At 46.6% G+C, this 15,916-nt stretch overlaps 1 protein-coding gene across 1 annotated transcript in view; it reads right to left on the bottom strand.

Moving 5' to 3' along the window:
• ark2ca (arkadia (RNF111) C-terminal like ring finger ubiquitin ligase 2Ca) overlaps window positions 1-15,305 on the bottom strand; it is a 58,353-nt gene extending 43,048 nt beyond the window's left edge. The window contains exon 1 of the mRNA XM_068045853.1: window positions 15,245-15,305. Within this exon, the coding sequence (XP_067901954.1) occupies window positions 15,245-15,305 (61 nt within the window). The remainder of the gene's footprint in view (window positions 1-15,244) is intronic.
• Between the last annotated feature and the right edge of the window lie 611 nt (window positions 15,306-15,916).

Here is a 15,916-nt window from a genome sequence, read left to right as displayed (position 1 = left end):
GAGGGGAAAAGTTTAGGGGGGATATGCGTGGAAAGTTCTTTATGCAGAGGGTGGTGGGTGCCTGGAACGCATTGCCAGCGGAGGTGGTAGACGCGGGCACGATAGCGTCTTTTAAGATGTATCTAGACAGATACATGAATGGGCAGGAAGCAAAGAGATACAGACCCTTAGAAAATAGGCGACATGTTTAGATAGAGGATCTGGATCGGCGCAGGCTTGGAGGGCCGAAGGGCCTGTTCCTGTGCTGTAATTTTCTTTGTTCTTTGTTCTTATTAACTGATGGTACAAGGACTAGGGGACACAGTTTGAAGGTTTTGAGCAAAAGATGAAGGGGGAATGTGAGGAAGAACTTTTTTATGCAGCAAGTGGTGATGACCACGAGGGTGGTGGAAGCAGAGACAATGATTTCAAAAGGAAATTGGATGGGCACTTGAAGAAATGAACTTGCAGGGCTCTGGGATCAAGTATGGGAGGGGGACTGACTGGATTGCTCCACAAGGAGCCAGCATGGACTCAATGAACCAAATGGCCTCCTTCTAGAACGTAGGAAATAGGAGAAGGAGAAGGCCATTCAGCCCCTCAAGCCTGCCCCGCCATTTTATAAAATCATGGCTGATCTGTCCCAGTCTTCAACTTCTCTTTTGGGCATGCTTTGCCTAACCCTCGACTCCCTGAGATTTCAAAAATCTATCTACCTCCTCCTTAAATACATTAGTGACCTAGCCTCCACAACTTTCTGAGGCAGAGAATTCCAGAGATTCACCACCCTCTGAGAGAAGAAATTCCTTTGCATTTCAGTTTTAAATGTGTGCCCCCTTATTCTGTAACTATGCCCCCTAGTTCAAGATTCCCCGACTAGTGGAAACATCTTCTCAACATCTACCCTGTCGAGCCCCCTTAAAATCTTATATGTTTCAATAAGATCACCTCTCATTCTTCTAAACTCCAATGAATAAAGGCCTAATCTGTTTAGCCGTTCTTGATGAGACAGCCCCTTCATTCCAGGAATCAGCCGAGTGAATCTTTTCTGAACTGCCTCCAATGCTAGTATATCCTTCTTTAAATACGGGGACCAAAACTGTACGCAGTACTCCAGGTGTGGTCTCACCAACACCCTGTACAGTTGTAACAGGACTTCCCTATTTTTAAACTCTAACCCTCTAGCAATAAAGGCCAAAATTCCATTTGACTTCCTAATTATTTGCTGCACCTGCATGCTAACCTTTTGTGTTTCATGCACAAGAACACCCAGATTCCTCTGTACTGCAGTATTTTGTAGTCTTTCTCCATCTAAATAATAATATGCCTTTTTATTCTTCCTACCAAAGTGGATTACCTCACACTTTCCCACATTGAACACCATCTGCCAAATTTTTGCCCACTCACTTAACCTATCTATATCCCTTTGCAGATTCTTTGTGTCCTCATCACAACATGCCTTCCCACCTATTTTTGTATCGTCAGCAAATTTAGATGCACTACACTCTGTCCCTTCCTCTAAGTCATTAATGTAGATAGTAAATAGCTGAGGCCCTAGGACCAATCCTTGTAACACCCCACTAGTTATGGCTTTCCAACCTGAAAAAGACCCATTTATCCCGACTCTCTGCCTTCTGTGTGTTAGCCAGTCCTCAATCCATGCCAACACATTAGCCCCAATACCCTGAGCTCCTATTTTATGCAATAACCTTTTATGTGGCACCTTATCAAACGCCTTCTGAAAATCCAAATACACAACATCTACTGGTTCACCTTTATCCACTCTGCTTGTTATATCCTCAAAGAACTCTAACAAATTTGTCAAACATGATTTCCCTTTCATAAAACTATGTTGACTCTGTTTGATTGCATTATGTTTTTCTAAATATCCTGCTATTTCTTCCTTAATAATCGACGCAAGCATTTTCCCAATGACTGATGTTAAGCTAACTGTTATATAGTTTTCTGCTTTTTGTCTTCCTCCTTCTTGAATACGGGCGTCACATTAGCGGTTTTCCAATCCGCTGGTACCCTATCGGAATCCAGTGAGTTTTGGTATATTATGACCAATGCCTCCACTATCTCTGCAGCTGCTTCTTTTAAAACCCTTGGTTGCAGGCCATCAGGTCCTGACGACTTGTCTGCCTTTAGTCCCATCAGTTTGTCCAGCACCTTTTCCCTCGTGATAGAGATTGTTACATGTTCCTCCCTCCCATTTACACCTTGCTCATCTATTATTGTTGGGTTCTTTATAGTGTCCTCCACCATGAAGACCGAGGCAAAATATTGGTTTAAATTATCTGCCATTTCCCTGTTCCCTGTTATTAATTCCCCATTCTCATCCTCTAAGGGCCCCACACTTACTTTAGCTACTCTCTTCCTTTTAATATACGTGTAGAAGCTCTTACTGTTTGTTTTTATACTTCTTGCCAATTTACTCTCATAATCAATTTTCTCCTCTTTATTAGTTTTTAGTCATCCACTGCTGGTTTCTAAAAGCTTCCCAATCCTCTGGCCTGCCACTCATTTTCGTCGCATTGTACGCCTTTGCTTTTGATTTCTCTGTTCCATAAATGACTCTGACTCTACGACCTTGCACCCAAGAGTGCCTCATTCTTGCACAGAGCCCAGCACCGCAGGCCGACCTTGACCTCTGGCACCCCCTCTTCCCCTATCCACTTTCAACCATGGCTGCCTTCCCACATCATCAGTGAGGCCTCGCCTTGTTGCCGCTACCTTTAAACGGCCGGGAATCTGAAGGCACGTGATCCTTGTGTGCCATTGACTAAATCTAAACCCCCCCCCCCACCTCATAAAATTTGCTTCAGTTCAATGCAAAAGCATTCTAAATAGCTCTTCACCAATTCAAATTGCAGTTCCACCACCTTGTGGCAGCAACACCACCTCGGAGCTTTCTTGCCACTGACAAAGTCTGGAAGCGACATCACAAGGTCAGGTTTCTGGGTGAGTGTGTCCTCCCCAATTTTTCAGCACCACCCCCCACACTTCCACTCCCACTCTTGCTGGCCAGATAAAATTCAACCCTACATGTACACCTCTAAGAAAATGGAAATAAAGAAAGACTTGCATTTATATAGTGCCTTGCACATCCTCAGGATATCCCAAAGTGCTTTACAGCCAATGAGCAGATTTTGAAGTGTAGTGACTGTTGTCATGTAGGAAACGCAGCAGTGAATTTGTGCACAGCATCTCCCACAGACAGCAGTGTGATAATGATCAATCTATTTTTGCGATGTTGATTGAGGGTTAAATATTGGCCAGTACACCAGGGATAACTCACTGCTCTTAGTTGAAATAGAGTCATGAGATATTTTTACATCCACCTGAGAGGGCAAATGGGGCCTCAGTTTAACATCTCATCTGAAAGATGGCACCTCCAACAATGTAGCACTCCTTCACTGCATTGGAGTGCCAGCTTCAATTACTGTACACAAATCTCTAGAGTGGGGCTTGAACCCAAAACCTCCTGTCACAGCGACAAGAGTGCAACCAACTGAGCCATGGCTCAAGCAATAAAAATTAGGCCCATGTCTTTTGGCTCTTGAGTTATCTCTGTCCCTTCTGACCTGCTTACAACCAACAGGTACCAGGGACACTCATCTATCACTCACTTCCTTCACAATATCCAGCAGCCACTGTAGTTGCAACAAGATTCTTATATGGCCATCCAAGCGCCAGAGCTCAGCTTATTACTAGTGAGGCCTTCAGACACTTATTTGTAATCTGTCCCTGGCCATCTCTGCCTATGTCTTCTGTGTCTGCACAAGTGCTTGGTAGACAAAGATCATGATTAACATTTAAGATGGCAGAGACATTTACATCAAAGTGTAGATAATCACTGGGAACACAGATAGAAAAAGTTACTGGGTAATGTGGAGAAGACAGTCATTGCAGACTGTGTATAAAGATTGACACAAGGGATGTGGGAATGGAGACAGACACAGGCAGTGTGTATAGAGACTGACACGGTTTGGGGGTTGGGGTGAGATACAGAAGAAATAGAGATGTCTTCGGGAGCATATTTTGAGGCAGACACTGAGGACTAGGAATAAAGACAGACACAGGGGAGTAGGAATAGAGACAATTAGGGAATGGCAGTAGAGACAGTGGGAGACTGGGAATAGAGACAGACACTGAGAGACTGTGGACAGAGACAGTCAATGGGGAGTACAGACAGCTTTTGATAAGGTCCCACATGGGAGATTGGTTAAGAAGGTAAGAGCCCATGGGATCCAAGACAATTTGGCAAATTGGATCCAAAATTGGCTTAGAGGCAGGAGGCAGAGGGTGATGGTCGAAGGTTGTTTTTGCGAGTGGAAGCCTGTGACCAGTGGTGTACCGCAGGGTTCGGTGCTGGGACCCTTGCTGTTTGTAGTGTACATTAATGATTTGGACGTGAATATAGGAGGTATGATCAATAAGTTCACAGATGACACGAAAATTGGTGTGTCGTAAATAGTGAGAAGGAAAGCCTTAGATTACAGGACGATATAGATGGGCTGGTAAGATGTGCGGAGCAGAGGCAAATGGAATTTAATCCTGAGAAGTGTGAGGTGATGCATTTTGGGAGGACTAACAAGGCAAAGTCGGTGGGAGAGGTCATTGCACCTCACTGGACAGCTACCGCCCGCCTCAAACCGGGCAGCCCCCGGTCAATAAGGTTCTGTCCCGCCACAGTCTGCCTGCTTCAATGGGTGCTTGGAGCTCAGGGTCATTGCCCGAAAGGTGGACTGATACACCGCACCAAACAACATGAAAAATGGAAAGAAGGTACCAGCCCTTCGCTTTGCAAGCTGGAACGTCAGAACTATGTGTCCTGGCCTGTCGGAAGACCTTACACAAATCAACGATTCTCGGAAGACCGCCATCATTAACAACGAGCTCAGTAGACTCAATGTGGACATTGCAGCACTTCAGGAGACTCGCCTCCCCGCGAGTGGCTCTCTAGCAGAGCAAGACTACACCTTCTTCTGGCAGGGCAGGGATCCTGAAGAACCAAGACAGCATGGAGTGGGCTTCGCCATCAGAAACTCCTTGCTCAGCATGATAGAGCCTCCCTCAAATGGCTCGGAACGCATACTGTCCATCCGACTGCTCACCACCTCTGGTCCAGTACACCTACTCAGCATCTATGCTCCAACACTCTGTTCCGCACCTGAAGCTAAAGACCAGTTCTATGAACAACTCCATAACATCATTAGCAGCATCCCCAATACCGAACACCTATTCCTGCTGGGGGACTTTAATGCCAGGGTTGGGGCCGACCATGACTCATGGCCCTCCTGCCTTGGGCGCTATGGCGTTGGAAGGATGAATGAGAACGGGCAGAGACTGCTTGAGTTGTGTACCTATCATAACCTCTGCATCACCAACTCGTTCTTTCACACTAAACCCTGTCACCAGGTTTCATGGAGGCACCCAAGATCACGTCGTTGGCACCAGCTAGACCTCATTGTCACAAGGCGAGCCGCCTTAAACAGTGTTCAAATCACACGCAGCTTCCACAGTGCGGACTGCGACACCGACCACTCCCTGGTGTGCAGCAAGGTTAGACTCAGACCAAAGAAGTTGCATCATTCCAAGCAGAAGGGCCACCCGCGCATCAACACGAGCAGAATTTCTCACCCACAGCTGTTACAAAAATTTCTAAATTCACTTGTAACAGCCCTTCAAAACACTCCCACAGGGGATGCTGAGACCAAGTGGGCCCACATCAGAGACGCCATCTATGAGTCAGCTTTGACCACCTACGGCAAAAGTGCGAAGAGAAATGCAGACTGGTTTCAATCTCATAATGAAGAGCTGGAACCTGTCATAGCCGCTAAGCGCATTGCACTTTTGAACTACAAGAAAGCCCCCAGCGATTTAACATCCGCAGCACTTAAAGCAGCCAGAAGTACTGCACAAAGAACAGCTAGGCGTTGCGCAAACGACTACTGGCAACACCTATGCAGTCATATTCAGCTGGCCTCAGACACCGGAAACATCAGAGGAATGTATGATGGCATGAAGAGAGCTCTTGGGCCAACCATCAAGAAGATCACCCCCCTCAAATCTAAATCGGGGGACATAATCACTGACCAACGCAAACAGACGGACCGCTGGGTTGAGCACTACCTAGAACTGTACTCCAGGGAGAATGCTGTCACTGAGACTGCCCTCAATGCAGCCCAGCCTCTACCAGTCATGGATGAGCTGGACATACAGCCAACCAAATCGGAACTCAGTGATGCCATTGATTCCCTAGCCAGCGGAAAAGCCCCTGGGAAGGACAGCATTACCCCTGAAATAATCAAGAGTGCCAAGCCTGCTATACTCTCAGCACTACATGAACTGCTATGCCTGTGCTGGGACGAGGGAGCAGTACCCCAGGACATGCGCGATGCCAACATCATCACCCTCTATAAAAACAAAGGTGACCGCGGTGACTGCAACAACTACCGTGGAATCTCCCTGCTCAGCATAGTGGGGAAAGTCTTTGCTCGAGTCGCTCTGAACAGGCTCCAGAAGCTGGCCGAGCGCGTCTACCCTGAGGCACAGTGTGGCTTTCGTGCAGAGAGATCGACTATTGACATGCTGTTCTCCCTTCGTCAGATACAGGAGAAATGCCGTGAACAACTGATGCCCCTCTACATTGCTTTCATTGATCTCACCAAAGCCTTTGACCTCGTCAGCAGACGTGGTCTCTTCAGACTACTAGAAAAGATCGGATGTCCACCAAAGCTACTAAGTATCATCACCTCATTCTATGACAATATGAAAGGCACAATTCAACATGGTGGCTCCTCATCAGAGCCCTTTCCTATCCTGAGTGGTGTGAAACAGGGCTGTGTTCTCGCACCCACACTTTTTGGGATTTTCTTCTCCCTGCTGCTTTCACATGCGTTCAAATCCTCTGAAGAAGGAATTTTCCTCCACACAAGATCAGGGGGCAGGTTGTTCAACCTTGCCCGTCTAAGAGCGAAGTCCAAAGTACGGAAAGTCCTCATCAGAGAACTCCTCTTTGCTGACGATGCTGCTTTAACATCTCACACTGAAGAATGCCTGCAGAGTCTCATCGACAGGTTTGCGTCTGCCTGCAATGAATTTGGCCTAACCATCAGCCTCAAGAAAACGAACATCATGGGGCAGGATGTCAGAAATGCTCCATCCATCAATATTGGCGACCACGCTCTGGAAGTGGTTCAAGAGTTCACCTACCTAGGCTCAACTATCACCAGTAACCTGTCTCTAGATGCAGAAATCAACAAGCGCATGGGTAAGGCTTCCACTGCTATGTCCAGACTGGCCAAGAGAGTGTGGGAAAATGGCGCACTGACACGGAACACAAAAGTCCGAGTGTATCAGGCCTGTGTCCTCAGTACCTTGCTCTACGGCAGCGAGGCCTGGACAACGTATGCCAGCCAAGAGCGACGTCTCAATTCATTCCATCTTCGCTGCCTTCGGAGAATAATTGGCATCAGGTGGCAGGACTATATCTCCAACACAGAAGTCCTTGAAGCGGCCAACACCCCCAGCTTATACACACTACTGAGTCAGCGGCGCTTGAGATGGCTTGGCCATGTGAGCCGCATGGAAGATGGCAGGATCCCCAAAGACACATTGTACAGCGAGCTCGCCACTGGTATCAGACCCACCGGCCGTCCATGTCTCCGTTATAAAGACGTCTGCAAACGCGACATGAAATCGTGTGACATTGATCACAAGTCGTGGGAGTCAGTTGCCAGCATTCGCCAGAGCTGGCGGGCAGCCATAAAGACAGGGCTAAATTGTGGCGAGTCGAAGAGACTTAGTAGTTGGCAGGAAAAAAGACAGAGGCGCAAGGGGAGAGCCAACTGTGCAACAGCCCCAACAAACAAATTTCTCTGCAGCACCTGTGGAAGAGCCTGTCACTCCAGAATTGGCCTTTATAGCCACTCCAGGCGCTGCTTCACAAACCACTGACCACCTCCAGGCGCGTATCCATTGTCTCTCGAGATAAGGAGGCCCAAAAGAAAAAAGAAAAAGAAAAAGAACAAGGCAAAGGAATATACAATGGATGGTAGGACTCTAGGAAAATTAGAGGGTCAGATGGACCTTGGTGTACTTGTCCATAGATCACTGAAGGCAGCAGCACAGGTAGATAAGGTGGTTAGGAAGGCATATGGAATACTTGCCTTTATTAGCCAAAGCATAGAATTTAAGAGCAGGGAGGTTATGATTGAGCTGTATAAAATGCTAGTTAGGCCACAGCTGGAGTACTGTGTACAGTTCTGGGCACCACACTATAGGAAGGATGTGATTGTACTGGAGAGGGTGCAGAGGAGATTCACCAGGATGTTGTCTGGGCTGGTGCATTTCAGCTATGAAGAGAGACCGGAAAGGCTCGGGTTGTTTTCCTTAGAGTAGAGAAGGTTGAGGGGGGATTTGATTGAGGTGCAAAATTATGAGGGGCATAGATAGGTAGATAGGAAGAAACTTTTTCCCTTAGTGAAGGGGTCAATAACCAGGGGGCATAGATTTAAGGTAATTGGCAGGAGGTTTAGAGGGGATTTGAGGAAAAATTTTCACCCAGAGGGTGGTTGGAATCTGGAACGCACTGCCTGATGAGGTGGTAGAGACAGGAACCCTCGCAACATTTAAGAAGTATTTAGATGAGCACTTGAAAAGCCATAGCATACAAGGCTACGGTCCAAGTGCTGGAAAATAGGATTAGAATAGTAAGGTGCTTGATGGCCGGCACAGACACGATGGGCCGAAGGGCCTGTTTCAGTACTGTATAACTCTATGACTCTATGGGGGATGGAGCTGATAAGAGAGACAGTCACTGGAAGTGGGAATAGAAGCAAATAGAGGAATGTAGATAGAGACAGATGGTGGCAGAGTGTGAATGGAGACAGTCACAAGGACAGATGGATATTTATTGGTTTCATACAGAATTCCATTAAGACAAGAAAATCTCAGCTCTCATGGTCCTTTAGATCTTCTACTTCTAGATATCAGATAGACTTGAAAATCCGCAGCCCCTCCAATACACTCTTCATTTCACCAGGAGTACTCCATAAGAGCTAGAAATTAGGCTGGGACCCAGTTAGGCCAGGTCCAGCAACAGAATTTCCAACATGGCTTATTGGGGCCGAGCATCTGCCTGTCCCAAACAAAGCCCTTGGCAAGGAAGGGCAAGGGGTGGGTACTGCCTATGTCAGGAATCCCATGTCTCTAGCCCTCAGAGGAACCTGGCATAGGATCATCAGCCAAAGAGCAGAAGTAAGCCCCAACTGGGGGAATCTAGGTCTTGATGGTATACTTGATCCACAAAGAGGAGAAAATAAAGTTATTTATTTAATGCACCTCTTTTCAAAGAGGAACCTGTCGTGCATAGATATATCCTTTTGAGGTGTACTCTGGCATGTTTTGGCACAATTTGTGGCTTGTTCAGCAGGTGAATATACTAGAAGTGGCTTCTAGTAACAAGGGTTCCCTGGTCTAATTCTGTTGCCATTAAATCATGCCTATCCTTACTGGCTGCAGAAAATACTTGTGTATAATTCTGGTCACTATGCTAAAAGTGAGATAGAAGCATTCTATAGGGAGCACAGAACACATACAGGAAAGCTCTTGTGTCATTCCCTCCTCCTATATCCCTGTGTCATTCTCTGCCTTCCAACATATTGTGCCAATTCCTGCTTTCAATATCTTGTTCCATTCCCTACCCCTATATACTGTCAATACCCGTCCTCACCATCTTGTGCCAGTCCTTATCCTCATATTGTGTGCCATTTCCTGCCCCTAGGACATTGTCATTTCCTGCCCCGTACCCTGTGCCAAAACCTTTCCCTCATATCCCTGTCCCGATTTATATGCCATTCCTTCCCATATTTGCGCTATTACCTCTTCCCATATCCTGTGACAGTCGCTGTCCCAATATCCAGTACCAATTCTTGCCCTCATATTTTCTTCCAATCTATCTGTCTTCTGTACCATTCCCTGGCTCCATACCCTGTGCATTCTTGCCCCCATATCCTGTCACATTCCCCACCCAATAACTTGTGTCAATCATTATCCCCATATCTTGTGCTATTCCTTGCTGCTATACAATATACCATTGCCTGTCCCCATATTTTGTGCCATTTCCTGCTTGAATAATCCGTGCAATTCCTTCACCCCAGTATTCTATAAGATTCCTTACCCAAGAAACTGTTCCAATGTCACTATTCTTGAGCCAGCCAGTAGAGGTTACACAGGAACTGTCCTGGTTGAGGACCTGCCTCACTCACACTCAGTGAATAGTACCCAGGAAAATAGTACCACTGGTGGCACAGTGGCATACAGTAGGGAGGGAGTTGCCCTGGGAGTCCTCAACATTGACTCCGGACCTCATGAAGTCTCATGACATCAGGTTAAATATGGGCAAGGTAACCTCCTACTGATTACCACCTACCGCCCTCCCTCAGCTGATGACTCAGTACTTCTCCATGTTGAATACCACTTGGAGGAAGCACTGAGGGTGGCAAGGGCACAAAATGTACTCTGGGTGGGGGACTTCAATGTCCATCACCATGAGTGGCTCGGTAGCACCACTACTGACCGAGCTGGCCGAGTCCTAAAGGACATGGCTGCTAGACTGGATCTGTGGCAGGTGGTGGGGAACCAACACAAGGGAAGAACATATTCAACCTCGTCCTCACCAATCTGCCTGCCGCGGATGCATCTGTCCATGACAGTATTGGTAGGAGTGACCACCGCACAGTCCTTGTGGAGACGAAGTCCCGCCTTCACATTGAGGATACCGTCCATCGTGTTGTGTGGCACTATCACCGTGCTGAATGGGATAGATTTCGAACAGATCTAGCAATGCAAAACTGGGCATCCATGAGGCGCTGTGGGCCATCAGCAGCAGCAGAATTGTACTCAACCACAATCTGTAACCTCATGGCCCGGCATATCCCCCACTCTACCATTACCATCAAGCCAGGAGACCAACCCTGGTTCAATGAAGAGTGCAGGAGGGCATGCCAGGAGCAGCACAAGGCATACCTCAAAATGAGGTGTCAACTTGGTGAAGCTACAACCCAGGACTACTTGCATGCCAAACTGCATAAGCAGCATGCGATAGACAGAGCTAAGCGATCCCATAACCAACGGATCAGATCTAAGGTCTGTAGTCCTGCCACATCCAGCCGTGAATGGTGGTGGACAATTAAACAACTAACTGGAGGAGGTGGCTCCACAAATATCCCCATCCTCAATGATGGGGGTGCCCAGCACATCAGTGCGAAAGATAAGGCTGAAGCATTTGCAACAATCTTCAGCCAGAAGTGCCAAGTTGATGATCCATCGCGGCCTCCTCCTGAAGTCCCCAAAATCACAGATGCCAGACTTCAGCCAATTCGATTCACTCCGCGTGATATCAAGAAACGACTGAAGGCACTGGATACTGCAAAAGCTATGGGCCCTGACAATATTCCGGCAATAGTACTGAAGACCTGTGCTCCAGAACTTGCCGCGCCCCTAGCCAAACTGTTCCAATACAGCTACAACACTGACATCTACCCTGCAACGTGGAAAATTGCCCAGGTATGTCCTGTACACAAAAAGCAGCACAAATCCAACCCGGCCAACTACCGCCCCATTAGCCTACTCTCAATCATCAGTAAAGTGATGGAAGGTGTCATCAACAGTGCCATCAAGCGGCACTTGCTTAGCAACAACCAGCTCAGTGATGCTCAGTTTGGGTTCTGCCAGGGCCACTCAGCTCCTGACCTCATTACAGCCTTGGTTCAAACATGGACAAAAGAGCTGAACTCAAGAGGTGAGGTGAGAGTGACTGCCCTTGACATCAAGGCAGCATTTGACCTGGTATGGCATCAAGGAGCCCTAGCAAAACTGAGGTCAATGGAAATCAGGGGGACACCCTCTGCTGGCTGGAGTCATACCTGGCGCAAAGGAAGATGGTTGTGGTTATAGAACATAGAACATAGAACATTACAGCGCAGTACAGGCCCTTCGGCCCTCGATGTTGCGCCGACCTGTGAAACCATCTGACCTACACTATTCCATTTTCATCCATATGTCTATCCAATGACCACTTAAATGCCCTTAAAGTTGGCGAGTCTACTACTGTTGCAGGCAGGGCATTCCACGCCCCTACTACTCACTGAGTAAAGAAACTACCTCTAACATCTGTCCTATATCTATCACCCCTCAACTTAAAGCTATGTCCCCTCGTGTTTGCCATCACCATCCGAGGAAAAAGGCTCTCACTATCCACCCTATCTAACCCTCTGATTATCTTATATGTCTCTATTAAGTCACCTCTCCTCCTCCTCTCTAACGAAAACAACCTCAAATCCCTCAGCCTTTCCTCGTAACACCTTCCCTCCATACCAGACAACATCCTAGTAAATCTCCTCTGCACCCTTTCCAAAGCTTCCACATCCTTCCTATAATGCGGTGACCAGAACTGCACGCAATACTCCAGGTGCGGTCTCACCAGAGTTTTGTACAGCTGCAGCATGACCTCGTGGCTCCGAAACTCGACCCCCCTACTAATATAAGCTAACACACCATATGCCTTCTTAACAGCCCTATTAACCTGGGTGGCAACTTTCAGGGATTTATGTACCTGGACATCAAGATCTCTCTGTTCATCTACACTACCAAGAATCTTCCCATTAGCCCAGTACTCTGCATTCCTGTTACTCTTTCCAAAGTCAATCATCTGAGCTCCAGGACATCACTGCAGGAGTTCCTCAGGGTAGTGTCCTAGGCCCAACCATCTTCAGCTGCTTCATCAATGACCTTCCTTCAATCATAAGGTCAGAAGTGGGGATGTTCACTGATGAATGCACAATGTTCAGCACCATTCGCAACTCCTCACATACTGAAGCAGTCTGTGTAGAAATGCAGCAAGACTTGGACAATATCCAGGCTTGGGCTGATAAGTGGCAAGTAACATTCGCGCCACACAAGTGCCAGGCAATGACCATCTCCAACAAAAGAGAATCTAACCATCTCCCCTTGACATTCAACGGCATTACCATCGCTGAATCCCCCACTATCAACATCCTAGGGGCTACCATTGACCGAAAACTGAACTGGAGTAGCCATATAAATAATGTGCCTATATGGGTGCAGCTCCAACAACACTCAAGAAGTTCGACACCATCCAGGACAAAGCGGCCCGCTTGATTGGCACCCCATCTACAAACATTCACTCCCTCCACCGACGCACAGTGGCAGCAGCGTGTACCATCTACAAGATGCACTGCAGCAATGCACCAAGGCTCCTTCGACAGCACCTTCCAAACCCGCGACCTCTACCAACTAGAAGAACAAGGGCAGCAAATACATGGGAACACCACCACCTGCAAGTTCCCCTCCAAGTCACACACCATCCTGACTTGGAACTATATCGCCATTCCTTCACTGTCGCTGGGTCAAAATCCTGGAACTCCCTTCCTATCAGCACTGTGGGTGTACCTACCCCACATGGACTGCAGCGGCTCAAGAAGGCAGCTCACCACCACCTTCTCAAGGGCAATTAGGGATGGGCAATAAATGCTGGCCTGGCCAGCGACACCCACATCCCATGAATGAATAAAAAAAAAGTCAACACCTTTGGTAGAGAGGGAGAGAATTGGCTGCAAAAAAAAAACCCTCATCGCTGAGCTTTCCTGCCACGCACCAGATTGTCCCTCATGCTTCCAGATAGGAATTAGCCTGCATCTGCTCTTTGCCTCAATTGGCCACTGTTCCAAAATCTCCTGTGTTGGGAACAACATTGCAAGTGTTCAATGGGACATTATGTATATTTTTACTTCATGCACTCATTAAGAAAGAGACAGAAGCTCATCCATCAACCCCAAAAGAGCCTCATATCAGAACAACAGTGATAAAATTGAAAGCTCCAAACTAGATTATTAAATACCTGCCTGGAATAATGTCTGCAAAAATAAAACAAAATAGGGAAAGAAGAGTCATTCCAGAACATCCCTGTGTATAATCATAGAAGACAAGGACCCCATTAAACAAAGGAAAACAGAAAGACGAGACTGAGACTTAAGTGAAGCCAACTCTCCTGGCTGTTCAGTGCGTAAATGCCCCATGTGGTGTGAGCTGTGCAGTTCAGAAAGTTCTCCGATCCAATTAGCTCATCTCCCACGAGAGAGCAGTTAGAGCACTGCACTTGGACTCAGTGCTCCTGGGTTAAAGAGAGGCGAGGTCAGCCAGGTTCATACACTGATCACTGTCGAGCAATCCCCGCTGGCAAGTATACATGGGTGAACTTCAGCTGAGGACAAGAGCAGGTTCAGCTTTGAGTAGTTCAATGCTAACATTCAATGTCAAGATTCATATTTAAAGGATGCCAACATTGGTGAGACCCCTGGAACGGAACCTCAGCATCCATCAGCTGCTTCAGAAAACAAGAGGAGGAAGTCAGATGTGGGGGGAAATAAAGTCAATGAATTTTCAAAAGTCATTATAGTTTAACAAGCTGTCAGCTAGACAGGGAGAATAAGGTTTCATCATACTGCAAAAAGGTCCCTGCCAGACCAGAATCACAAATGAATGTTAGATAAAGTGCTGGTCTCAATCGGTACAGAAACCATAACAATTATTTATTCTTCTCCCTGCAAGTGCAAGAAACAGACCAAAGGAAAAAGGCAAGAAAGATGATAGTATTAGTTCAGTATTGGTCTGTTAGTAACTCACATGGGGCAGAGTGCACAGCCGGGACGCGCGCTGTAATATATGTGCTTGACAATGGGAGAAGGGCAGGTACTTCTCGGTGTAGAACAGAACACAAAGGCAGCCAAGAACTTACAGTACAGCACTTCACACAATACTACATATATATTTAAATATAAATAAATATACATGTATATAAAATATACACGTACCGTGCTAATATAAAATTGTGGTATAAACTCTATAATACTCAGCATTAAAAGGTAAATGAACAGTGTTATAGTTTTTAAAAAGGACTAACAAAGCACAATTCATACAAGCCTTAAGTTAATATATCACATAAGATTTAACACTGCATGCTTATGCAAATAAATAATATGCTGAGATTTATAAATCAATATTTTTCTACAAATTCAGAGACAAAGAGCATCTAATCTGTGTCGCAGAATTAACATAAGAGCACATAGTACTCAGAACACAGTCTGTATAATTAGCAAAAGTGGAAACATCAGCTGTCATCTAAAGAAGGGAAAAGAAGATTTTTTTGATCATTTCTTTCCCCTGAAGGTAGTACCTCTGTTGTTCATAGACCCAAAAACGGGAAGAACAAGATATCCGACATGTACTAGCACCATCCTGGAGTCTTTGTTGCTGACGGCCGCTGAGACAGATGGCCCATGGAGCTGCTGCCCTCCAATCCCCTATATACATTCAAATGTGGAGCTGTGCCTGCAGCTGCCTCTCATACAAAGAACAGCAGGGCAATCAAGAGCACTCATTATCCAGGGACTTTATATCCTGTGGCACTCCAGCCAGCCAATCAGGGGTTACTGACCCTATTGTATATGACAACCCCCCCCACCCCCCCCACCAACCCCCCAAACCCCTACAACACCCCCCCTCCACCCCACACATACAGTCTTCCTCTCTCTTTATCTTCTGTAGTGTATATACATGAATGTATCAGTGTTGGTGTGTTTGTGCACAAGTGTGTGTGAGAATTTGGCTGCATGTGTATGATATGAAATTTCATGTTTCAGAACTGTTGACATTAGGGAAATTTTAAGTAATGTCTACAATCAGATGGTGACAGAAATCAGACATTCATTGAAATATAGATGCTTTTCTGAGGTGAGTTTAAACAGGTGACCTTTTCAAACCCCTGTCGCTAACTGTCTCCTTTTTGAAATGTCCAGTATTCTGCCACCTCCTGAAGCATTGGGGGTAGATCTGGACTTTGTGCAAT

The sequence above is a fragment of the Heterodontus francisci genome, chromosome 1 (assembly GCF_036365525.1).
Source record: "Heterodontus francisci isolate sHetFra1 chromosome 1, sHetFra1.hap1, whole genome shotgun sequence".
Taxonomy (NCBI): domain Eukaryota; kingdom Metazoa; phylum Chordata; class Chondrichthyes; order Heterodontiformes; family Heterodontidae; genus Heterodontus; species Heterodontus francisci.
This window is presented reverse-complemented; position numbering and strand designations above follow the sequence as displayed.